The sequence below is a fragment of the Acipenser ruthenus genome, chromosome 59, assembly GCF_902713425.1.
Source record: "Acipenser ruthenus chromosome 59, fAciRut3.2 maternal haplotype, whole genome shotgun sequence".
Lineage (NCBI taxonomy): Eukaryota > Metazoa > Chordata > Actinopteri > Acipenseriformes > Acipenseridae > Acipenser > Acipenser ruthenus.
The window spans coordinates 1,298,004-1,323,068 of NC_081247.1; the positions used below are offsets into that span (position 1 = coordinate 1,298,004).

General features: G+C 39.3%; 1 protein-coding gene across 1 annotated transcript in view; it reads right to left on the reverse strand.

Moving 5' to 3' along the window:
* Positions 1 to 4,488: 4,488 nt before the first annotated feature.
* Positions 4,489 to 25,065, reverse strand: part of LOC117410236 (Fc receptor-like protein 5) — a 50,324-nt gene continuing 29,747 nt past the window's right edge. The window contains exons 4-14 of the mRNA XM_059018384.1: positions 23,395 to 23,691; positions 19,738 to 20,031; positions 18,844 to 19,140; positions 18,230 to 18,508; positions 15,488 to 15,781; positions 12,671 to 12,946; positions 9,019 to 9,288; positions 6,196 to 6,471; positions 5,603 to 5,704; positions 5,319 to 5,349; positions 4,489 to 4,844 (exon numbers count right to left, since the gene is read on the reverse strand). Of these exons, the coding sequence (XP_058874367.1) occupies positions 4,757 to 4,844; positions 5,319 to 5,349; positions 5,603 to 5,704; positions 6,196 to 6,471; positions 9,019 to 9,288; positions 12,671 to 12,946; positions 15,488 to 15,781; positions 18,230 to 18,508; positions 18,844 to 19,140; positions 19,738 to 20,031; positions 23,395 to 23,691 (2,504 nt within the window). The 3' untranslated portion in view covers positions 4,489 to 4,756. The remainder of the gene's footprint in view (positions 4,845 to 5,318; positions 5,350 to 5,602; positions 5,705 to 6,195; positions 6,472 to 9,018; positions 9,289 to 12,670; positions 12,947 to 15,487; positions 15,782 to 18,229; positions 18,509 to 18,843; positions 19,141 to 19,737; positions 20,032 to 23,394; positions 23,692 to 25,065) is intronic.

Sequence of the window (25,065 nt, forward strand, 5' to 3'; positions counted from 1 at the left end):
CATTATTTTTGCATTTCCTCATGGTTCTTGTTACTGTAACTCACATTTCCTTGTTAATTTATATCAGTCTGTACCCCTTCCATACAAGCTATTTCAGCTTCAGCCCTCGGGTTACAGTACAACTACACACATATTACTTTGAACTGTTTTGGGGTTAAATCCCCATAGCCAGTCTCTTATCTGTAGTGTCACTATAGCCCTCTTTCCATCCGTGTATCGAGTGAGTTTATAATTTACTCGGTAAAATTGCTACATAAACAGCAGCGACATAGGAGGAAAACAACAGTTCTCTAACTAATGCAGATTCCGTCCAATAGAAGAGGGTTCCCTGTGACGTTTAATGTCGTCATAGCCTAATCTGCATGTGTCACAAAGTTTTCGGATTACTCATGTGAAATATATTCGCTAGGCGATTTCCCATGATAATTTCTTACTCGCTCACTAGTCTACCAAGTATACGCTAAAACCTGTGAGAAAAACCTGTTTGTAAAAATACCTTCGTTTCTTTGCGATGGAGCCCTGCATGGAAAATCTCCTCGTTTTGCTGTTGCTGTGCCAGCTATCACCACCGTTACAATGATTAAACAGAGACGGTGGCAGCAAAGACAAGGCTGCTGCACCTGTAATTATTAGTGAGTCCAGGTGTGATATACACAAGCTCCAACTGACCCAGAGGCTCAAGGGAAAACAAGAAATCCTGTTAAAATGGAGCATCGTGACTTTAAAGGAGCGTCAATACACACTCAGATAACTTGTGAGAAAATGAAGTTTACACCACTTTATCAATGGTCTAAACCTGTTTTAAAAAATAAATGAAAAATGGCAATTATTTTACATCTTCATAAATAAAATAACTACTAAAAACAACTTTCTTCCACTTAGTTCTTGGCTTGTTAGAAAAAGATTTTTGTGAAACATTTTCTTAAATAAAACAGCAATACAAAAAACCTTTTCTTTGAAACAAACCATTTTTAGTAAAACAAAAAGAATAAATAACTTGAAATAAATAAAAACCAATGAATGGGTAGAAGAGTTGAATTTAAAACACGTAAACAACTCGAGGGAGTTTTGCCATCATTGCATGGCTAGTGGATACACACTATCTGCTATAGGTAATGCAAATGTTAAAAATGCGTGGAATATTGCAGCATTACGCTGTCGTTTCAGAGGCATCATCATTAGAGGGGCTTGAGAAGCAAGAGTCTCCACTTTAAATCTTCCATCTTCCTCTTCTGTGGCACTCTGCTCCTCTTACACCGTTTAAACTACAAACACCGTTCAAACTTTTAAACGTGTAGACCGGTCTGGAATAGTGTGCTTGTATACAACTTTTTGATATATTTTATACTTTTTAAACTATTAAGCTTTTTGTCCTTTTTTTGGTCCATCTTCATTCACTTTAATGGGACTTTTTCAACATTCTAAAGCTCCCCATTGTTTAAAAACTCCCAGACTTCCGACATCCTATTTACTGTAAACGACGTGACTTTTGACACAAATCAGCTACTTTGACCACTTTCCCAACAAGTAAGACAAAAAGTTAGAGTATATGGAATCTTCCTCTACTTCTGTACTATTCAAATCTGAAATCAAAACAGAAATAACTTTTACCAATCAAGAGGTACACCTGTTTTAGTAACCGCACCAACTACATTGTCTCTAACTTTTTATAAACAACTGCCATTTTGACCACTTTCCCAACAAGTTAGACAAAAAGTTAGAGGGTATGACATCTCCCTCTACTTTTCTGCTATTCAAATATGAAATCAAAACAGGAATGGCGTTTACCAATCAAGAGGTACAGCTGTTTTAGTAACCGCATCAACTTCAGCCGGCTTCTTCCCTCTGTTGAATTAACCGTCATAGAACTTTGGGAAATTTCAAATTCTAGCACATTCCAAGCATGAGACAATTAGTAAACAAGGTGACTTTTGACACAAATCAGCTACTTTGACCACTTTCCCAACAAAGCAAGCCCCACAACTTGACTTGTAAAGTTACCATCTAGTTTCATGTAATAATCATTTCAGGTTTGTTTTTATGATCACTTGGGGTAAGAGCATGTGCAGTAGACAGCTTGACTTCACTTGAATAGCATAAGGAATGGCGCTAGGACCAGAAATACACTCGCTACAGTTTTCCATGCAAATGTCGAATACAATTTCGCAGCGAGAAAAAACTAAAACCACCTCTGCCGAGCAAACTCATGTGAGTAACAAGTCGAATAAAACAGTTTTCCATACCGTTTATGGGGCAGATTTGCGTGTGCGTATAGCATGTTAAAAATAGCTTATAACTTCTAAGAGGTGCAGCTCCCCCTAGTGGGCACAAGTAAAGACGTAGTGTAAAAATACAAGTTATTGACACTGTCTTATTGTCTGTTAATAGAATATTATTATTATTTATTTCTTAGCAGACGCCCTTATCCAGGGCGACTTACAACTGTTACAAGATATCACATTATACATTATTTCACATATCACATTATTTTTTACATACAATTACCCATTTATACAGTTGGGTTTTTACTGGAACAATCTAGGTAAAGTACCTTGCTCAAGGGTACAACAGCAGTGTCCCTCACTGGGGATTGAACCCACGACCCTCCGGTCAAGAGTCCAGAGTCCTAACCACTACTCCACACTGCTGCCCTAATACTGCAGAAGCAATGCTGAGGGATCAGGATACTGCAGCCAAGACCTACTGGTACTATTCCTCTGCAAGTTATATACAGTCGTGTGCAAATGTATTAGAACACCTCAAGATTTGCCATTTATATCCTTTATATACCTGCCTGCATGAAAACCTCTGGGTGTGAGAATTTCAATTTCAGTGATATAGAAACAATAGGCACTCATGTGTGAAAATGTTAGACCACTTTGTGCTTTAAAATAATAATAATAATTAGGCATCTAAACAACGTCTTGTGCATTTTACCATTTGTGGCTGTGTGTTCCTTTTCTCTTTTTATTTTAAATTAATTGCATGTGTGGCCTATTAAAGTCATCATCGCTAATTTGTCTATTGACAATTTTCCAAAGTTTTCAGTTCCACTGGTTTGGTTTCATATGCACAACAAATCAAAACTACAGAAGCAATGGGGTGTTCTAATACATGTGCACACTGCTGTATATCTCAAATTTCTCATAAACCTGGAATTAGGCATTTTAAGTTGATTTCTGTATTGTCATTTTGCCTGAGTGGGCAAATTGTAAATGTAAAGTTAATTGAATATTAACAAACAAAACCAAACAAGGTGCAATTGAAAAGGATAGTGCAGCCCCTAGTGGATAATAGCACTGTTCAGTATCAATACGTGACAATTCAATACCCCCCCAACGTTATGCTAATACAAGTCAAATTATGCAATATGTTCACAGATTGTATTTGACAGATTGTGTGACCATTGATGCATACACATGACACTTATCATACAGAAACAAAATAGGCATTTTCGATACAATCAGATCTCCCCTAAGTGTGTCTGCTTTAATCTGAAAAACCCCACCTGTTATTCCTGATGACATTAGTTTAAAGAGCATGAAAGGGTGAGCATCTAAATAAACTCTTTGGAGTCTATGAGCAGTTTCAGCAGGAAATCTAAGTGAATTAATAAGCAGGATTTCATTTTAAATACAGAACCTAATGAAATAGTCCCTCCAACGCTGGCATCGTTCACCCTGCATGCATTGTCTACTGTGGATCAGGGGTCGTGGCTGTAATGGATGGAGTTGTGATTCGGACTGGAATTATCCTTTCTCATGCATTTCTTAATATAGCAATTTTTGGTGTTAAGAGATTGTTTCTACTAATTAGATTTGTTTTTCAACTACAGCGCAGTGGCGCAGCGGGCTAAGGCCTGGGCTTTTCAAAGACCTCATGTTGCAAGTTCAAACAATGGTAATTTTTTGTGTGTGTGATATGTGCTGTTTTAAAACATAAATAAATTGTTTAATATAAATGGTATGGATATCAAACTGCTTGCATTCCCTGGTTTATTTTGATGTTGACCAACATGCGCAATCACATGACTGGTACATGTCCAGTTATTTAGCTTTTCTGTTTGAAAAGTCGTCAGAAGAGGAAGAAGAAGGAGAGCAACACTTTTCACTGAGTTTGATGACTTCTATCTCATTGTGTATAAGACGTATTTATATATTTTTTTCACATTTTTTGCAAAAAAGTTTCAAACTTTTGGTACTGGTACAGATGGTAATTCTAAGTGATGAAAACAGCAAATCTCTTGGAGCTGTATAGAGAGTCTCGGCAATTTCTGACAAGTTTTTCTAACTTTTTTCCTCTTGTTTATAAACTTTCTTATCTTCTTATGTTCTTAATACAACACACCCCTTCCAACGGTTAGGAAACATATAATTTAATTACCATTAATATCTATAATAATGACTGTTTGCTACCTGAAACCCCCAATACTTTGAAAGTTCAAATACATGTTGAAGGTGTATCATTAATAATACAGAACAACACTAGTAGAATAAAGCAGTTTATTGACTAAAGGATAGCTTATGAATACATACATTATTCAGTAATGCACTTCAAGTTACACTGTGCAATCAAGCAATCTATTAAATAAATGAATTCAATCAAACAATCAATGAATAATCCATTTGTTTTGAGGTCTTAGAAAATACCCCAGTCAATGGTCATTTTCTGTAAACTACAGCCGCAGTTTGAACAGATATTCACAGTAGTTCTAAAACATGGCAGTCAGGCTGATCTTCAGTACGACAGTGCAATACTATTGCAGTTCCACTCCAGTGTGCTGCACACGGCTGCAGAGCTCAATCCTCTCTGCTGACTGCTCCTGATCCTGATCCGAGGTTTTCCTGAGACAGATGTCAGAGACACACAAGAAGGGCTCAGAGTTTAACTGCAGCAATAACAGAAGCTTTAAAGGATGATGACACTTCTAGGCTTCAGAGTAATCAAGTCCCATTGAAATCACAGAGTGCATTTCAGGGTAAGGAGCAGCTGTGTATCAACTGTAAAGACACTCTGTGGAGGCAGCAGCTTTGTGACATTACTGATGAAAGGGTTATTTTTTTAAATACCCTGGATTGAACTTGAATCAAAGAATAATGATAATGAATCTTTATCATCTGGAAACCAAAAAAGCCAAATTAACCCAATACAGCATTTCAGGACACAGGTCAAAGTGAAGGTGAGTTTGCAAGAGGGATTCTTAAAGAGCGAATCAGAAAGTTTCCATCTCCATTTTCAGTGCTGTAAAGGATGATGACAGGTAGAGATGGCGAGTGCTGCCCCCCTGTCTGTACACATACTGGTCAATACTGACTTACCGTGATGTACCGCCAGCAATACACAGGGAACCTGGAAAACAAATACGCAGATTGATTTCAATTTGTTTCTTATAATTGTGTTATATGTGTTTATATAAACTTGCTAAATGTTTATTTTGGACACTGTAAATTAGCTGTGTATATTTAATCAGGAAATCATTCTTTTTTAATGAACTATCCCTAAGACTGGGGTGTGCTGTTCACACTGTAGAAATCACAGGAAGAAGCCTGCATGTGTGCTGTGACAGGCCAGGTGAAATGTGTGCACTGACTGGGAGTCTCACCTTGGATCCTGCAGTATTGAAGGAGCAGCAGAGTGAACACAATGAAATGAATCAGAGTGAAGCTCACTCTGTAGCCAATAGCAACCGCGCTGTGCCAGGACGCTGGGGGAAGGAAGGTACAGTATAAGTGTGTGCTAGTGACTTCCATACACCTTGACTGAGCTGATAGGGATTCAAGAACATTACCCTGCTCACACTCGCTCTATAGGAACAGACTTCAGCCACTCTGTCACTCAAATGTCTGTTTGCTGTGACTGCATTTTATTTGAACCATCATTTTAATCACTCAATTAACACTAATTTGGGTAAATCAGTATGTTTTCATTTTATTGTTTGTCAAAATGTGGAAAATTATTTTAAATGTAATTAAACCTAATGTAAAACTAAAACATTAGTGGGTAAGATATACAACGGAATATAGTACAGAACAGTGTCTGTACAGTGTATTTGTTTCCAATCCAATGTGTTGATATTGCTGGCAATTCTGTGATCTGTTTATTAAGGGTTCTATACTGGGAATATAATGATACCTATTATAATCTATGAGATCACTTTCAATCTTCAAGTCAATAACAAAAAGTTTCTGATCTTACTTTGCACTTCAATGTGTAGCTCCTGGCTGCTCTTCTTCACTCCCTGTGACTCCACAGCACACGTGTAGCTCCCAGTGTGGCTCTTCTCCGTGCTGGCTATGCTGTACAGTGCAGAGTCAGTGCTGTTAGTCACAGGCTCCCCGTCTCTCACAATGGTGTAGTGGAGTTCAGGGCGGGGGGTTTTGTTCACTGCTGCCTCACAGGTCAGGTTAAGAGCCTCTCCCTCCTTCACTGTGGCTCCTGGAGAGGCTGTCAGAGTCACCCTGGAGAACAGCTCTGACACAAGACAACAAGAACACAGTGAGAGGGTCTGTGGAGAGTCAAACCAGGTGAAACCTCTTCCAGCTATAGACAGTACAGCCTTAAGGACTGACATTGTGGTTATAGATACACAAATGAATAGTTTGACTGTCACAACAATTAGATACATGCCTTTAACAGCCATACAGAGAGATTGTGTACTGAATGTTCATTGTGTACTAAGAGTAATCCCACATATGAGCCGGCAGCTGATAACCTCCTGAGACACGTTGCTTATTTAAGATGTGTTTGAGACCTCTGGATCACGGGTGGGATCATTCTCAGACACAATAAAGATTCAGTGCATAATCTTTCTTATACCATGAATGAGACATTTCCTGCACACTTTATATTTGTTATTTATGATACTAATTTGATTTGGAAAAAGCAACAGGCCGACAATGGAGAGAAACATTAGTTTAGTGAATGGGTGGTATTAGTTTAGTGAATGGGTGGTATTAGTTTAGTGAATGGGTGGCATGAGTTTAGTGAATGGGTGGTATTAGTTTAGTGAATGGGTGGTATTAGCATAGTGAATGGGTGGTATTAGTTGAGTGAATGGGTGGTATTAGTTGAGTGAATGGGTGGTATTAGTTTAGTGAATGGGTGGTATTAGTTTAGTGAATGGGTGGTATTAGTTTAGTGAATGGGTGGCATGAGTTTAGTTAATGGGTGGCATGAGTTTAGTGAATGGGTGGCATTAGTTTAGTGAATGGGTGGCATTAGTTTAGTGAATGGGTGGTATTAGCATAGTGAATGGGTGGTATTAGTTGAGTGAATGGGTGGTATTAGTTTAGTGAATGGGTGGTATTAGTTGAGTGAATGGGTGGTATTAGTTTAGTGAATGGGTGGTATTAGCATAGTGAATGGGTGGTATTAGTTGAGTGAATGGGTGGTATTAGTTGAGTGAATGGGTGGTATTAGTTGAGTGAATGGGTGGTATTAGTTTAGTGAATGGGTGGCATTAGTTTAGTGAATGGGTGGTATTAGTTTAGTGAATGGGTGGTATTAGTTTAGTGAATGGGTGGTATTAGTTTAGTGAATGGGTGGTATTAGTTTAGTGAATGGGTGGTATTCGTTTAGTGAATGGGTGGTATTACTTGAGTGAATGGGTGGTATTAGTTGAGTGAATGGGTGGTATTAGTTTAGTGAATGGGTGGTATTAGCATAGTGAATGGGTGGTATTAGCATAGTGAATGGGTGGTATTAGTTGAGTGAATGGGTGGTATTAGTTTAGTGAATGGGTGGTATTAGTTTAGTGAATGGGTGGTATTAGTTTAGTGAATGGGTGGTATTCGTTGAGTGAATGGGTGGTATTAGTTTAGTGAATGGGTGGTATTAGTTGAGTGAATGGGTGGCATTAGTTTAGTGAATGGGTGGTATTAGTTTAGTGAATGGGTGGTATTAGTTTAGTGAATGGGTGGTATTCTAACCCACAGTATTCTAACTTGTATAAAAAACACAAGCTAAGTTAGAAGAAACAATTGGGGCAACCTTGACCCCCACCGCTTTCACAGTTGTGCCTATTTGCTTTGTGCTGGGCAAGGTTGCCCCAGTGGTTTCTTGAAACTTGGCTTGTGTTTTTGATATCTCTACTTTAAATGTCTGGGCACTTTTGATAACTTGCCATTTTTTCACATTTCCAATGGGTTTTTGTTTCAGATTCCATAATAAAAAATAAAAAAATACAGATGCCTTGTGCTGTTACTAACTTCTGTTTCTACTAGTTTATTCATAAGCTATTGTTTCATTTAGAGAGGTTGAAAGTGTCTCCTTATTCAGCCCAGCAGTCTGTTTAAATGTTTAGGATACAGCAGATGAAAGCAGTTCTGGCGACTGTATTATTTAATGTTTTTTTTTATGAGATACGGAGATTTATGCAATGTCTAACGATAGAATTTCTCAATCATGGTAAACAAATGTTTTTAGCAACAGCACACAAAAATAAAGTAGCTTCCAATGTAAATGTATTTGTTTTTCTGTCTTTCTCTTTTTGTGATGTTCACTGCTTCATGCTATACAAGGTGAGACTGGCAGAGTTGTGCTGTCACTGCACCATGTACCCAGCACCCAGAAGGAGCGGACTGCTAGGTCTGTACAGACACAGACAATGCCAGCTGGATTTTGATACTGATAATTATTTAAATGCAGTATTTGAGGAGCAGCATGACTCCACTCAGAATGATTGTAAACATCATAAAAGGTAAGACAAATATGAAAAAATATAGAACATGTAATTGGAAGTTTCTCATTAACAGTTTAGAGAAAAAGGCTTGATCTTAATTACTGATATTTATCCTGTGCCTCTATATTGCTATATTTGGTATGGCCTGCTGTGGATTCTTACAGCTTCAAGACAGCTTGTCAGAACACAAGACCTTGCTATCGTATCAGAAAGCTCTGCTCTTATTTAAGCACTTTAAATTATTAAGACATGAATTAATACAGCTGGACTGGACTTCAATATTAATTTATCAGAGAGACATTACAGACAGAGAAGGGGTGATGTTAGAATGAACCTACCTCTCACTGACACCCACACCTCTGCAGATTCCTCAGAGTAATGGTTGTAATGGGAGCTCCACCTCCACGCTCTGCACTTGTAGGAGCCCTCGTCACTCTTTGAAACACGATTCACACTCAGCTCTGTGCCAGCCTGGGACTGTAACTCTTTACTATCTTTATAAAATGTAACCCTGGTAGCTGTATAACCATAGCGGACACGACACTTCAGAGTCAGAGCGTCTCCCTCAATCACAGGCTGGGGGGGAGTCTGCAGGATCACCCATTCATCTGAAAAGACAGAAGGAGTTCAGATCAGCAGGGCTGAGAGATGGGTCAGGATTGAGGAGTCTGCAGGATCACCCATTGATCTGAAAAGACAGAAAGAGTTCAGATCAGCAGGGCTGAGAGACGGGTCAGGATTGAGGAGTCTGCAGGATCACCCATTGATCTGAAAAGACAGAAAGAGTTCAGATCAGCAGGGCTGAGAGACGGGTCAGGATTGAGGAGTCTGCAGGATCATCCATTGATCTGAAAAGACAGAAAGAGTTCAGATCAGCAGGGCTGAGAGACAGGTCAGGATTGACCACTGACTGGAGGGAACTGACAGTTTTACACAAACACACCTGCATCACCACCAGTACACTCTCACCATCTCTCCCTCCTCATCCACTTTCACTCTCACTGAATAGATCTCATTGTCTTTCTCACTCTCTCTCTCACCCCACACTTTCTCTCTTACTCCCCTTTCTATGGGTCTCTTGGTTTCTCTCCACCCTCCTCTGTATAGATCACAGTCTTCTTTCTTTCTCTCTCTCTATATAGATCTGACTGTCTATTACTCTATTTTTCTCTCACTCCCCGTGGTAAGGATAGCATCACAGCAAAGGCTGCAGCTGGAAAGAGAGACTCAGAGGCTAGATAGCTGCAGTAAAGCGCTAATGTGCATGTTTAATTACAAATAACGCAGTTACAAACATTAAACAAAACACATTAACAAAAAAAGCACAGCACAGCACAGCACAGCACCTTTACCTCTGACTGGAGCCTAACTAATCATCATTAATTCAATTGACAGCTCCAGCCACATTCCCATGTGTGTTCTGGCAGGGAATTTAACCCCTTCCCTGCTAATGCAATACCCCCCCCCCCCCCCCCCCCCACACACGCACACGCACACATTACTCTGGGAGGGCTTTCACCCTGCAACATTCCCTCACCCCCATCTGTATGGATTTTACAATCTATCTCTATCTCTCCCTCTCTGTTTAGACCTCTGTATTTATCTCCCGCTCACTCTCCCTCTGTACAGATCTCACTTTCTCTCTCTCTCTAATCCCCCTCTGTATACAGTATTGCTCTCTCTCCATTCCCCCTGTCTTTTTATCTCAGCTATACACCTTGTATTACATCATGTATATAGTGGTTTTTGGTGTAATAGCTGAGTCGTGTGTCTTTTTCTTTACACCTCGCTGGTATTGCTCTTTTGATGTTTTTATCTCACTTTCAGACCAAATCAATGTCTTGACTTTGTTATTGTTCGCTCTTTTACAAACCAGATTATTTCTGCCAATTACTCTTCTTTATCAAGTTCATGACTGTTGTCTCTTAAATAAAGGTTCATTGTAAATCTATTTCACATTTCTGCATTCACGGTAACTGCTGCTTACAATCCATTCACACACCTTGAGAAGATCAGACTGTATCTCCCTTCTTATTATTCTATCTCTTCCTCCTTTCATTTTTTTTCTCTTTATTCCTCTTGTACCAATGCCAAATGTCTCAGAACTCACTCTCTCTCCCTCACTCTTTGTGGCTCTCGCTGACTCCCTCTTCCTGTCTACCTCTCCTTATCCCCCTGTCACATATCTAGATATATATCACTGTTTTTACCTCTATATTTCATCTTATGTTCTTGCTCTTTCTCTCTCGTTCTCTCCCTAAAAGGGACCTCATTGTTTTATAAATCCCAGTTAGTTAAAGATAAATGGTTTGATTTTGTTTAAGATAAATCCCAGGACCCCCTGAAGACACAAGGTCAGCCGTATAGATATAGAATCCTCTGGTATTTACAATTGAAAGTTAATACAAGCAATGAATTTGCTATTAAGGTGCAGCAAGGGTTTCCCCCTGCTAGTAATGGTAGCTGGTAGCCCTCTAAATGGGTCTCTGATTCTCCGGCAGGTCAGGGGACAGACAGGTAAGCATGGCAGTGCTTGCTATGCTGCTGGGGTGAAGTCACCTGGAGCTCAGGATTCCTGCACATCTTCATGTTGTGTAAAGGTCTTTTCAAATCAAGCCTAAACTTACACCTCGACATTCAGTTGTGTCCATAATAAAATGTGTTCTTATTTTTTAATTTTTTTACCCTATATGAAAAGTATTACCGTATTAAAACAGCTTTTTCTTCCTAAATAAAGATACGCCATTTACATTGTGGATACTTAATTCTGAGTACAGCACAGCCCCGAGAGAGAGAGAGAGAGAGAGAGAGAGAGAGAGAGAGAGAGGTCTGACAGTTGAAAGGTCACAGTAAAGCGTATAAAAAAACAGGGTTTAAAAAGACATGAGCAAAAAAATTCTTAACAGACTGAGGTGAATATCCTGATAAACTGCTAGTTAAAAGGAAAAAAAATAAAGTATTAATTTCATGACATAGTGCAACACTAAACTCTTTCAATGCTACAAGGCTAACAAACCCCCTGGTCCAGATGGCATATACCCAAGAGTGTGTAAAGAAAACGGAGCCTGGCAAAGACTTTTCACAAATCAATCAAGACAGGGGAAGTCCAGCTGACTGGCACTTTGCAATTATAATACCAATATTTAAAAAGGGAGATATGGAGGAACCAGGAAACTACAGACCCATCAGCCTCACCTCTATAACATGTAAAATCAATCACTAGAGGGAAACTAGGAGTGTAGCAGCATCGTGGGACATAGCAAACATGGATTCACAATTGAAAATCTGCAGACGACACAAAGCTTGGGGGAGTGGCCAACATGCTTTCAGCTACTGTGGAAATCCAAAGCGATGTAGAGCAGATACAGAAATGGGCAGAACCGTAGCAAATTAAATTGAATGTCACAGTTTTACACGGTAGTCACATACAATTAGGATCAAAATCAATTAAGGTTATGAGGGGGTTGTACACTGCACCAGTGGGACAGCGGTTAGAATGCTGTGTTCAGTTCTGGTCACCACATTATCAAAACTGTGGCCCGGGAGAGAATTCAACAGAGAGGAACCAGACTAGGATCGAGTTGCAAATATGGATTGAAGGAACTGAATTTATTTAGAAGAATCAGGGGGCATTTGATTGAGGTCTATAAGATCTTAAAAGGCGTTGGCATAGTTAACCCGAACCAATACTTTAAGCACAGTACAGAAACCAGGACCAGAGAACACAAGATAATTTTTTCTGATAATTTAAAACAGTTTTTCAGTATGGAATGAAGCACAAAGATGACAAGTATTTATATTTATATCAGAATTTGCAATTTAACTTTTTATTGATAATACACCAAGAGCAAACCTAAAAGGAAGCCATTATGTGTTAAATGCATAAGCGGAGAATTACAAAAAGAAAAAACATATTGCCTAACTATCTAACTTACCAGAGTGCATTATTCTACAGTGTGGTTAAATATTACTTTAATGAAAATGACTTACTGGACACAGTTAGGTTGACAGCATTACTGCGCTCCTGTCCAGACTCACACCAGTACACTCCACTGTGGTAATGCTGAGCGTAACTGATTGTGCAGCTGTCCCCATCTCTCCTCCTGTATTGATCACTGCACCATGCCTCTTCACGTCCATCTCTGTACTGTTTAAACCTCCAGCCAGCAGAGCCCCCCTCCACCTCACACCTCAGGGTGACTGTCTCTCCTGTGAATATCTGTGCACAGGCAGGATGCAGGGTCAGGACAGCCTTGGGACGAACATCTGAAACAGAGAACAGAATAGGATTAGGGGAAAGAGTTTTTAAATTCTGAAGGAGGAGATAGCATCTAGTCTCCTCTCCAGTAGTATTTCTGGAGTGATTGCAATCTTCTTTCAGAGGCTTGCTAGCTTCACCAAATCTAAACATCAAATGAAAAGTGCAGCCTGTGCGTTCAGCTTCTGAAGCCGTGTTAGTGGAGGAATTCACTGTTGTGTGACTCCAAAAATGAAACAATTAACAAAAAGAAGTTATAGGAGGCTGTGTGGTCCAGTGCTTTAAGAAACAGACTTATAACCAGGAGATCCCCGGTTCAATTCCCACCTCAGCTACTGACTCATTGTGTGACCCTGAGCAAGTCACTTAACCTCATTGTCCTTTCTGGTGAGACATTGTTGTGACTCTGCAGTGATGCATAGTTCACACACCCTAATCTCGTATCTTGTAAAGCGCTTTGTGATGGTGGTCTACTATAAAAGGTGCGATATAAAGATTATTAATATTATTACAAAACAGAATACTTGAAGATCCACTCTGAACACGGTTAAAGACAGACCTTTGAGCACAAACATTATACGTATCTGTGATCAAATGATTATGTTAAAATGTATTTTTCTGATTAGTGAGTTGAGTATCTCAGCTGAACTATTCCATTACTAAGGTCTGGAGAGGTTACAGATCAAGGAAGACTTCCTGAAGGGATCAATTCTCCTTATAAAATGGAATGTTCGGATGCTACATGCTGATTGGCTGTTGAGGAATTTGAACCGTGCAGATATACTGTATATTACAAAGCACGATGGAACTTATTTTTGCCTAAGCACAGTTTGATTAATAAATTATCAATACACGACATATTAAACTTGCAATAAATACACACACTGGTGTGAGAGGTCTTTTAAAGTTTTTTAAAGTTAGTGACATGCCTTTCGTAACATTTGATTTTTTCAGAGGCATGACAGTAGACAAGTGGCTAGAATTGCAAGAAAAACCTCTATTGAAAAAAAGCAAAAGACATGAAGATCTAACAAGTCAACAACTTAATGAAATCAAAGAAAACAAAAATAAGGCAAACACACACAAAAAAACAACTGCTTGTCCAGCTGGTGTTTTTATTGATTGAATTAAACAAAGATAAATGGTAATCGACTTAAAAACAGTTTCTGTTGAAAATTTAAACGGTCTGTATGAGAATTCTATGCTTCAGTGTGTAATTCGGCTGGTTAAGAGAACTCCATTTCTAGCTTTGTTGACCTCCGCATGGGTCTCAATCACTATGTAAACAGCACTGACATAAACCACAATGTTAGCCCTAAATCAAGCATTTAAAAATGGCAATAATTAATTTTTATCGATAATTAAAAGATATAGGAAAGGAGGCAAAGACACCGCAGTTCACTCTAAAACCCATGGGAGTAAATCACCTCGTTTCAATGATGACTCGCTCATCGCTGGAAAATATAAATGGGCAGCAGTGTGGAGTAGTGGTTAGGGCTCTGGACTCTTGACCGGAGGGTCGTGGGTTCAATCCCAGGTGGGGGACACTGCTGCTGTACCCTTGAGCAAGGTACTTTACCTAGATTGCTCCAGTAAAAACCCAACTGTATAAATGGGTAATTGTATGTAAAAAAATAATGTGATATCTTGTAACAATTGTACGTCGCCCTGGATGAGGGCGTCTGCTAAGAAATAAATAATAATAATAATAATAATAATAATAATAATAATAAATAATAATAATAATCTATTGAAACCTCCAGTTTACAACAAATAGAACCTTGTTTGAGGCAGTATATGTTCTCCAAAGTGGAAGGATATATAATAAAATAAAAATATATAATTAGATTTTTTGAAAAAATTAAAAAATGTGTTTGGTTTAAAATATATATATATTGTGTCTGTTTTTATAAGCAGGATAACACACTCCAGGGCCTTTGTGTTGTGCTGCATTAACCCAACTAAAGACATATTTTAATGCAACACAACGCATGCCCTGTCATGTGCTTTTATTATCCATTACATCATCCATCACATATGACTAATATTCTGTTCTCCATCACATGTGGGCATTAGTTTGTTCTATAGCATATTAGCTATAGTCTATTCTACAGCTGTCCTGACTGGAGAGAATGGAATATTGCACATGTGATGGACAGTGGCTAACCTGTCCGAAAGGGATTTTTATTTAGGTGTAGAGGGATGATTACAGTACATTAAAGACCTTAAACAAATAGTTTTCTAATGTCTACATTAGTTTCTAACCCCGTTCAGTTAGATCTGAATATATATTTGGGTAAACCGAAGGATGCACATTAATACAACCTATTCAAAAAGCTTTAACTCAAGAGCATTAACTCATTGATAAATTCAATAAAGTGGAATTGGAATTAATTAAATTAAATTAAATTAAACAGAATGCTTCATATTCACAATCTGGGTTAATAAAATCATTAGAAAAATGTATAACTGCCTGTTGAAATATGAAAACACTCATATGGTCAGTGTAACTATCTATGAAGAGCCTACATTAAGCTGAGTAAACTCACCAGACACAGTTAATATTACTTTATCACTGAGCTGTGAGTAGCGTGGCTGATCTCCTCTTTGTCCTCGACAGCAGTACTGGCCCTGGTCAGATACAGCAGCTGCAGTGATGGTGTAGCTGTCACCAGTTATACTGCGGCCAGCAGTCTGGAGCACTGGAGTGTCCTCACTGTCTTTGTACCAGAGATATTTCCAGCCAGCAGAACCCCCCTCAACCCCACACCTCAGAGTGACTGTCTCCCCGGTGAATATCTCTGGGAATGGAGGCTCCAGGGTGAGTGTAGTCTGGGGCAGCTCTGTAGAAATATAAAGATTATATAATTAGTGTGCACCTTTCCCTTTCTGAGCATCAGTAGCAACACTTAAATCAAATAAAAACTAGCTGACAAATCAACACCAACGTTTTTTTTTTTTATTATAAAATTTGACCCACCTAGAAACTATCAATCCAACAGCTTTTCAATAGAGTTCCATGCTTTTGTTGTATCCCAGTTTGTTTTATTTATTTCTGAAGTTATTGCAGTAACCACGGGATCACACAGTTCTCTCTCTTTCTTTATCTCTGTTTTAACTCACACAGCTACCAAAACATTTACAAACAGTGGAGGCTCCTTAGATGAGGCAAGGGAGGCAGAGTCTTCTCAACTTAACAAATAAACAAATTATATATATATAACTTTAACCACCCCAGAAGTGGTATATATCATCAGAACCACACGCCCCGAATTGGTTTATACTGCTTGAATGTCCATATTTTTTCTTTAAGTTCATTAACCAGCCCATGCTGTATTTGTGTGTGTGTTTTTTCAATCTTTGTTTTCTTCTATATCATTTAGCTGGTCCTTATCTATTGTTATGTGTTTACTCTTGCTGTTGCACTTATTTTTTTTTTTTTTTTTTTTTTCAGCTGGACTGCTGTCTTCACTCAGAAAGCTGGTGTTGTACCAGTTATGTGGAGTTTCATCCCTAAATATATTAAAGGAAATAGGTGAAATGCCACTCATTTTTGGCTGTTGTTTTGTAACTAATAACAAATAAAATGTCAGTTTGTCATGGAATTTAGAATGTAGTGGTGCGGAGTGATTTATTCAGTGTGAAGCGGCTCATTAGTATGCAAGCCGTGCTATACGCTATATATACACACGGTCATGTGATGCTGTTTAACCAATCAGAGGTTGTTATTTTTCCAACCCGTGTGTTTATATCTATATATATATATATATATATATTATACCATTATAATATAATCGTTTTCAATAAAATAAAAATTTCATGAGTGACTAAAATTTAAGAAAAAAAAAAATTAAACCTAAGCTCAAGATTCAATATTCCTAAATGACAGTAATTCTGGCTGCTGAGAGACACGTGCTTACAGTACTAGCAGTGCCTCCCTTCTCCCATTAAACACAGTGTTAGCAGTGGCAGATCACGTGATCTGAGCACGGGTTTTAATTGGAGGAGTTACTCGACCCACATCCTCCCGCCCCCTCGACTAAAAAACAAACAAAAAAAAAACCGTTGTTGGTTGTTGCTATGGTAACTTAAGACGAGACGCAAAGTACTGTGTGTTTTTTTCACTGTAAGCAAAGTAACAGCCAGTAAATATAGTAACAGCCTTTCAGAATGTCAACAAGGACTTTTACAACTGGAAAACCCTCAGCTAAAAGGCTTAGAAATGGAAAGTTGCAAGTAAGTCAGTTAGCTCCCTGTTGTAGGTATTTTTTTTTTTTTACTGTAATAACTGATGACAAATACAGAGAAACAAAAAACAATAATTTGTTTTGTTGTAGTGGAAAAAGAAAAAATGAAGCGTTTCTTTAACTTATACAACCTGTTTTTATAACCTGTTAACAATACTGAAATGCAGAGTAACTCAAAGCGAATGGAAGAAACAGAAGCCTGTACTAGAGTTACACTTTTGTGTTGTTCGCTGCGCCTGCGGTGTACATAAGTTCAATTAAATCAACTTAATTACATTTTTTTACAACAGTAAAAACTGAAATCAGAAAATAATAAAAGTGATTTCATTGGGTCCTAACTTATTTATGAATGTGTTTTTACTTTGACTCCCTGTCAATGTTAATTTGTTAATAAAGCTGAAAATCATGTTAGAAATCACAGTAAAAATCCCAATTTCTGTAAGGCTAATAATACTGAACAAGAGATTACTGATGACCTTAGAGTGCTTTGGATAAGGGGAAAAAATAGATACATTGCACATTATGTGAAGAAAAGTTTTAAAATCCCCCTTCCACCCTCCCCTGTACTTGTGCCTCCCCTGTACTTGTGCCTCCCCTGTACTTGTGCCCCCCCTGTACTTGTGCCCCCCCTGTACTTGTGCCCCCCCTGTACTTGTGCCCCCCCTGTACTTGTGCCCCCCCTGTACTTGTGCCCCCCCTGTACTTGTGCCCCCCCTGTACTTGTGCCCCCCCTGTACTTGTGCCTCCCCTGTACTTGTGCCCCCCCTGTACTTGTGCCTCCCCTGTACTTGTGCCCCCCCTGTACTTGTGCCTCCTCTGACTCAGAGGTCACCAGCAGCCACTGTTTACAAGAGCAACTAATAATGTCAATGGGCAGAGTTAACAATTTTACACCAGCAATGGCATTAAACTAAAACAAATGCATATCCAGGTTGCAATAAAAGAGGAAGTAAAATCTGAATATGTTAAATCTGAACCACAGGCACACCCATCATTTTTTTTCATTATAAATCTTTAACCCCTCTGCTGTCTAAAATGACTCACCTTTCACAGTCAGTGACACAGAATAACTCCTTTTCTTCAGCCCCGTCCCTGCTGCCTCCACCTCACACTGGTAGCTCCCTGTGTCTCTCAGTCCTGCCACTGGGATTGAATGCTGAGCCTGTGATCCAGCTCCACTCAGATCTCCATTGTCTTTGCTATAGCGGTACTGCAGCCGGGTGCCCTGTTTATTTATCTGAGCCCCACACTGCAGAATCACAGCCTCTCCCTCCCACACTGAGGCATGAGGCCTCACTGTCAGAGTGGGTGTGCTGAACCGCTCTGCAGAAACACAAACACAGAGCAGCCCTTCATGATAAACATAATCATTAGCCTCTTTAAAACAAAATTAATTCAGACAGTAAAATAATCAACGGAATAACTTAAAGCCAGCAAAAACAACACTTTATAAATGTGTTGCATTGTTAATTACTTTCTGAAAATGTATATTGTCTGTACTGTCACTATGGCTTTGTTGCTTCATCATATCTATTTTTAATCTAAAGGAAATAGAGCTACAATGTAGTCTTCTTTTGCTTTAATACTGAGACTTTTTAAAATTATTTTTTTTTATGGCTGGCTGCCGTCTTTCTTACAGGCTCATTTCAGTTACTCACCTAAAACTTGTATCTTGACAGCATTGCTGTATTGTGAGTTAAACGGTTTGCTCCCCCTTTCAGCTCGACACCAGTACTCTCCACTGTGGGACAGAGCAGCAGCACTGATTGTGTATCCGGCTCCAGTTCCACTGCTGCTGTCAAACTCGTACACTGGAGTGCTGTACTGCCTGTCTTTGTACCAGAGATATCTCCAGCCATCAGAGCCCCCCTCAACCACACAGCTCAGAGTCACTGTGTCTCCTTCAAATATCTCTCCTGCAGGCTTCCGGGTCAGGACAGGCTTTGGCTTGCCAGCTAAAATAGAGGAGATAACAGAATTAGGGGAGTGCACATTTCTCTCTTTCATTCAAGAAAAACTTTACCCACTAGATTCTGTAATTGTGCATTCTGTATTGTCCTCAGAGGGACAATAGATACCTTCCCAGTGTGTGTTTGTGATAGGATAGAGGGAGACAGAGAGGGGGTACTCAGTGTCACTGATGAGAAGGCAGGAACAGTTCAGTGTAGATTGAGGAATCCTCTCGGTGTGTGAAAGTGACAGAAATGGAATGGAGGGGCAGACAGCACTGACACCGATGAGAAGGAAAGAAGGGCAGAGGAGCAGAGTAAATAGAGGAACTCTCTCAGTGTGTTTGTGGTACAAATGCAGGGAGAAAGAGAGGAGGCAAGGCAGGCAGCACTGACACCGATGAGAAGGAAAGAAGGGTGGAGGAGCAGTGTAAATAGAGGAACTCTCTCAGTGTGTTTGTGGTACAAATGCAGGGAGAAAGAGAGGGGGCAGGGCAGACAGCACTCAGGTAGGAAGGCAGTTGGGAGACAGAGCACCCCATCTGGAGTCTACAATAGAGGAGAGGATCAGAATGTTAGAATTCAGTGTTTGAAATGACTTACCTGATACTCTCAGTGCAAGAGCATCGCTTGTTTTAGAGTACGATGGGTTACCTGTCCTTTCACCTTTACAGGTATATTCTCCACTGTGGTCTCTAGTAGCATAGCTAATTGTGTATCTGTAACCATCTGTACTGCTGTAGTAATCCTGGGTTACTGGAGCATTCCTCCCAGCTTTGTACCATGTGAATCTCCAGTCAGTGTAATCCCCCTGAACCTCACATCTCAGTGTCACTCTCTCTGATTTGAATATCTGTGTCCATGCAGGCTCCAGCGTCAGGACAGCCTGGGGTCGTTCTGTAGAGACAGAAGATGAGAGAAGATCAGACAACACTCAGCACTCCTGTAACCGCCCCTGTATTTGTTTTGTATTATTATTATTATTATTATTATTATTATTATTATTATTATTATTATTATTATTATTATTATTATTATTATTATTATTATTATTATGAGTTATTTATTATGTATAGAAGACGGCAAAGCGCCGCAGGTTTTGTTATGGTTTATTTATTGTAAATATGACGGCGAAACACTGTGCTGCTTTGTTTATTTTTAAAAGGCGAGATTGGTGCTCGTCCTCTGCCAGGGATAAACTCGTGCAGAAGGTGGCCATCTCCCGAATTTAATTAAGTGATTAATTTTGTTGCTAATTGGTCACCTGAATATAAAAGCCTGCAGCTCTTGGCACTCGGGGTGGGTGTACGAGAGGAGCATAGAGACAGCAAGAGAAATTTATTTAAAAAAACGAAACTAAACCAAGGATAAGGACAGTGAAGGCGATTGCCCAGCCTGACCGGTTGTAGTGTTCGTGATTTGTTTTGTTTAATTATTTATTTTCGCTCTGTGAGCAGTGTTTTCTGTTTAAATATTTATTTTATTTTTGTTATTTAAAAATAAAACGGCACACTGCGTCTTTATTATTTACTTTAAACTGCAGTGCCTGGTGTCAGTGTTTTCCCTTCCTGCTTCTGCCTGGCGTCACCGCCCAGTCACCCTGCCACAACTCCTCTCACTCTCCTGCTTTTATCCTATGTTGTTACACAAGGAAATACAATATGTTAAGAATCAATCTATTAATAATACACTATTACAACAACTAGAGTGTTTCAGTTACCTAGTTTTACTCATAATAACGACACCTTTAACTCTGTGTCAGCTGCAGAGATGCTTAATCACAGTTATAAAGCAGCTCTGCAGATATCTGCAAACATGGAAGTGTGACATAAAGATGGACAGACAGACAAACACCCCCTATATCCCCACAATGTGAGATTCTCTACAGCAATGCTAGATTGTGTTAATACTTTCATAACTGGATTAGTGGTTATTCAGATATGAGACACCATGCGGTACCCCAGGGTAGCTTTGTACCCCAGTCCGACATAACTGGTACACAAGTGGCTTTGTATAAGGGCAGAGTCTCGCTAAAACATACATGTAATACAACTGGCCAGACATGTCAATAGAACTTGGATAATGCAAAGATAAAGACACACAGGCTTAGTAGCATGACTTGTATTCAGGTTATTCTCTTCCCTGTCAGTGAAGCATCATTTTGATGTATATTTAAATGTTAGACAACTTTATTATGAATTGGTTATAATGCTGCCTTATAAAAGCTAGAGTAATACAATGTGTATTGCCTCATTCATAGCTCTTCTAAATGTAATACAGTCCGTTTATTTTAATTTAGCATGAACTGATTACTGTATTCTGATAATGGTTTTGGAGGAAACTGTCAGTGACACAGAATACCAGTTTCAATGTCTCAATTTATTAGCAGATACAAGCGACTGCAGCATGATTGCCTTCTTATTCTTAAAGTAGTTTTGTTTTAAAAAGTTATTTTGAGTTTTTATAATTATATAGAAATCTTTTTAGTTTTCAAAACGTTTTAGGTAAGTGAAGAAATCTTTTTTGTACAAAGTCTAGCTGTGTAATAATCATGTGCAACAGCATTGGAAGCTCACATGTGCAATGTCATGTGAGCTCTAGACATAAAACAGAATAACATACTGTGGCAAAGTGCCCCCCTGTGTATGTTATATGTTACGTGTTGTGTGTAAATGTTGGTGTATAAGCATTGGTACACGGGATATAAGCGGGTCTGTGTTTCACGTGTGTGTAAATTGTATATTTGTATTTAGGCACGGGGATGGCACATCACATCACGTGCAAGTAAAAAGTAATAATATGTGAGCACGGGGAATTGCACTTTAATTAATTCACGTGCAGTTGTACCGAGATTCCAATTGAATGATTGACTAGCAATCGAATCTCGGTACAACTGCATAAAAGCTGCATGTTTTCACTCACTGGGGGGGGGGTGTTCGGTGAGTGGAGAACGGGATTGGAGATGGAGGTATTTGTGTAAACAATAATAGTTAAAATTTGCTCACCGTGTTTTGTTCGTCTGTCTGTGCACTGTCTAGTCCGTTTTGTTCGTCTATTTATTTTGGCCTCAAGTGCCGTGTGCTGTGTTTTGTTTCAAACCTTTTATTTTCTGTGCTGTTAATTATTAAATGCTGAGCGCGATCACGCGCTCAGCTTAACCAAAACTCCAAGTCTCTGTGTGTTACTTCCTGGCTCTGGTCTGACACCACCCACTTGCACAGGGTACTCCAGTGTACTGCATTTAGTGTCCAATATGCAAAACTATCCCCAGAATCCCATATTCTCAATAACTTCTGCTAAATAAGGTTAATACCAAGTTTCCTGACAATTGGATAAGTGTTTCTCCAGATCTATGGATAAAAGCAGATGAGCGCTTCCACTATCACCCCTTCACAGGGGATTGCATCACCAGCGGGGTTAATGACAGACACAGCATCACAGGAACTGATAGCTCATGAACACAAGCATTACAGAGGGATCCACACTGCTGACTGTCAGTGTTTGCAGACTCTGCAGCTGTGCTGGGGAGGCTGTCATACACATTGTGTTCTTATATCTGGAGAGCCGCTCGTCCAGCTGTCATGAAGCTTGGTGTAAACATTATTTATCTGAAGTTATTGAGCCTATCAGATTCTTGAAATATAGAGGCGGGGCGTCTGTCTGTCTGCCCGTCTGTCCCTCTGTATGTCACTCTTACATTGTTGCATATACTGTATCTGGAGAACCAGCTCTATAACTGTCATGAAACTTGCTATTACCATTATCTAGTTTAGGTTACTGAAAATATCAGATTAAGTATATTTAAGGGAGGTCTGTCTGTCCCTACATCCATCCTCCTCTTTGGTGCATTTTTACAGATACCTGTTCATTTGTGGGTGATGGATTCGATTTTTTTAAGTGCTAAAGTATGTTTTTAAAATCTATTTTCATATATTTTATTTGCTTTAATGACCCCCCCCCCTCTTTTTTTGAGCCAGGAATATTTTGGTTCTTCATTTGTTTGAACTATCACATGGTCTAATTAGGTTACAATTGGTTATTGTGATTGGTTAGCACTCTTTAAATAGCAATAATTCTGTGACATACCAATGTGGGACAAAAAAAAATAACTAAAGAAAACAAAAAGTAAATGTTACCAAATGTCACCTTTGTGCTTTATTCCAAACTTAAAAGAAAATGCCTTTCCTATTCTGCCATCTATAATAGTAACAATTGGGTGGTACCAAAAGATTACTCCTCACACTCATTTCAGTTACTCACCTGATAATTGTATATTGACAGCATTGCTGTAGTCTGAGTTAAACAGGTTGCTCCCTCTTTCAGCTCGACACCAGTACTCTCCACTGTGATTCAGAGCAGCAGGTCTGATTGTGTATCCGGCTCCAGTTCCACTGCTGCTGTCAGTCTGGTACACTGGAGTACTGTGCTGACTGCCTTTGTACCAGAGATAGCTCCAGCCATCAGAGCCCCCCTCAACCACACAGCTCAGAGTGACTGTGTCTCCTTCAAATATCTCTCCTGCAGGCTCCTGGGTCAGGACAGGCTTTGGCTTGCCAGCTAAAATAGAGGAGACAACAGAATTAGGGGAGTGCACATTTCTCTCTTTCATTAAAAGAAAAACTTTACCCACTAGATTCTGTAATTGTGCATTCTGTATTGTCCCCAGAGGGACAATAGATACCTTCCCAGTGTGTGTTTGTGAAAGGATATAGGGAGACAGACAGGGGGTACTCAGTCTCACTGATGAGAAGGCAGTAGATTGAGGAATCCTCTCAGTGTGTCAAGGTGACAGAACTGGAATGGAGGGGCCGACCAGGGGGGGGCCCACACACATACAGAAATGAAATTGCCTTGAGCCTGAGGCACAATGTTTGGTTTATTAAATCGTTCCAGAATCGTTATCATAGCATTGCCTCATTTTGTATTGTGATTTCCACGAGTGCACCTCATCGCTGCAAAATGACATGTAAACAAACGGTTTGTCTTGTTACAAAAAGATGGAAATTGTTCGAAAGAAAGAAACCTGAATCAGACACAAGTCACCAAGCAATTTGGTGTTTTCCATTCTGGTGAGTTGCGTCACCATTCTGTTAAATGATTTTGTTCATGTCTTGAATATTGCTACTGTACAGGTATTCATAATTAATCTAGAGCTGCAGCTGCATTTTTTAACATGGGTAGGGATGCTGTGTTAATTTAGTTTATTAATGTTAGTTTCTCTTACTTTATTATTATAGTTTATTAACATATGTTGCAGGGGTGGATTAGCATTTTATTATTGATTTATTTTATAGTTAATTGCTTGTGTCTGTTCTTTTTCTTCAACTCTTTTTGATCACGATATAATTTTCTAGTTCAAGGAGCACTATTCTTTGGGATTGATTTGTGTAATTGTGTTTTTGTATTTGATATTTATTTACACTAAGGATTTGTATTCATTGACTTTACTGGACACTTTCCCATCCTAAAATGATTACTGCTTGGAAGCACATTCCACACGCGGATTGTTAATTATTTTCAATTAAATTTAAAGGTTTTTAAGAGACAGACAAACACTCAGAACAGTGAAACGAGAAAACAGTGAGACGAGAGAACAACAAAGAGACGAGAGAACGACAAAGAGACGAGAGAACGACAAAGAGACGAGAGAACAACAAAGAGACGAGACGTGGGAAGAAACAGAAACAAACAAACGAAACAAAACAAAACAGAAACAAAACTAAAACAAACAAAGACGAGCAGGGCAGTGGAAATGAGCTGCTCTCTGCTGCTAGAGAAAGAGCCGTGCGGAGCCGAGACCGATCGAGCCATCCAGCTGGGAGAGTCGGGCAGCAGCAGCGACAGTCGCCGTCGAGATATCCAGGACCAGTGGCGCTGAGGGGGGTCAGCGGAATATACTGTTCCAGGAGGATTGGGCATCTAGAGGGGAAG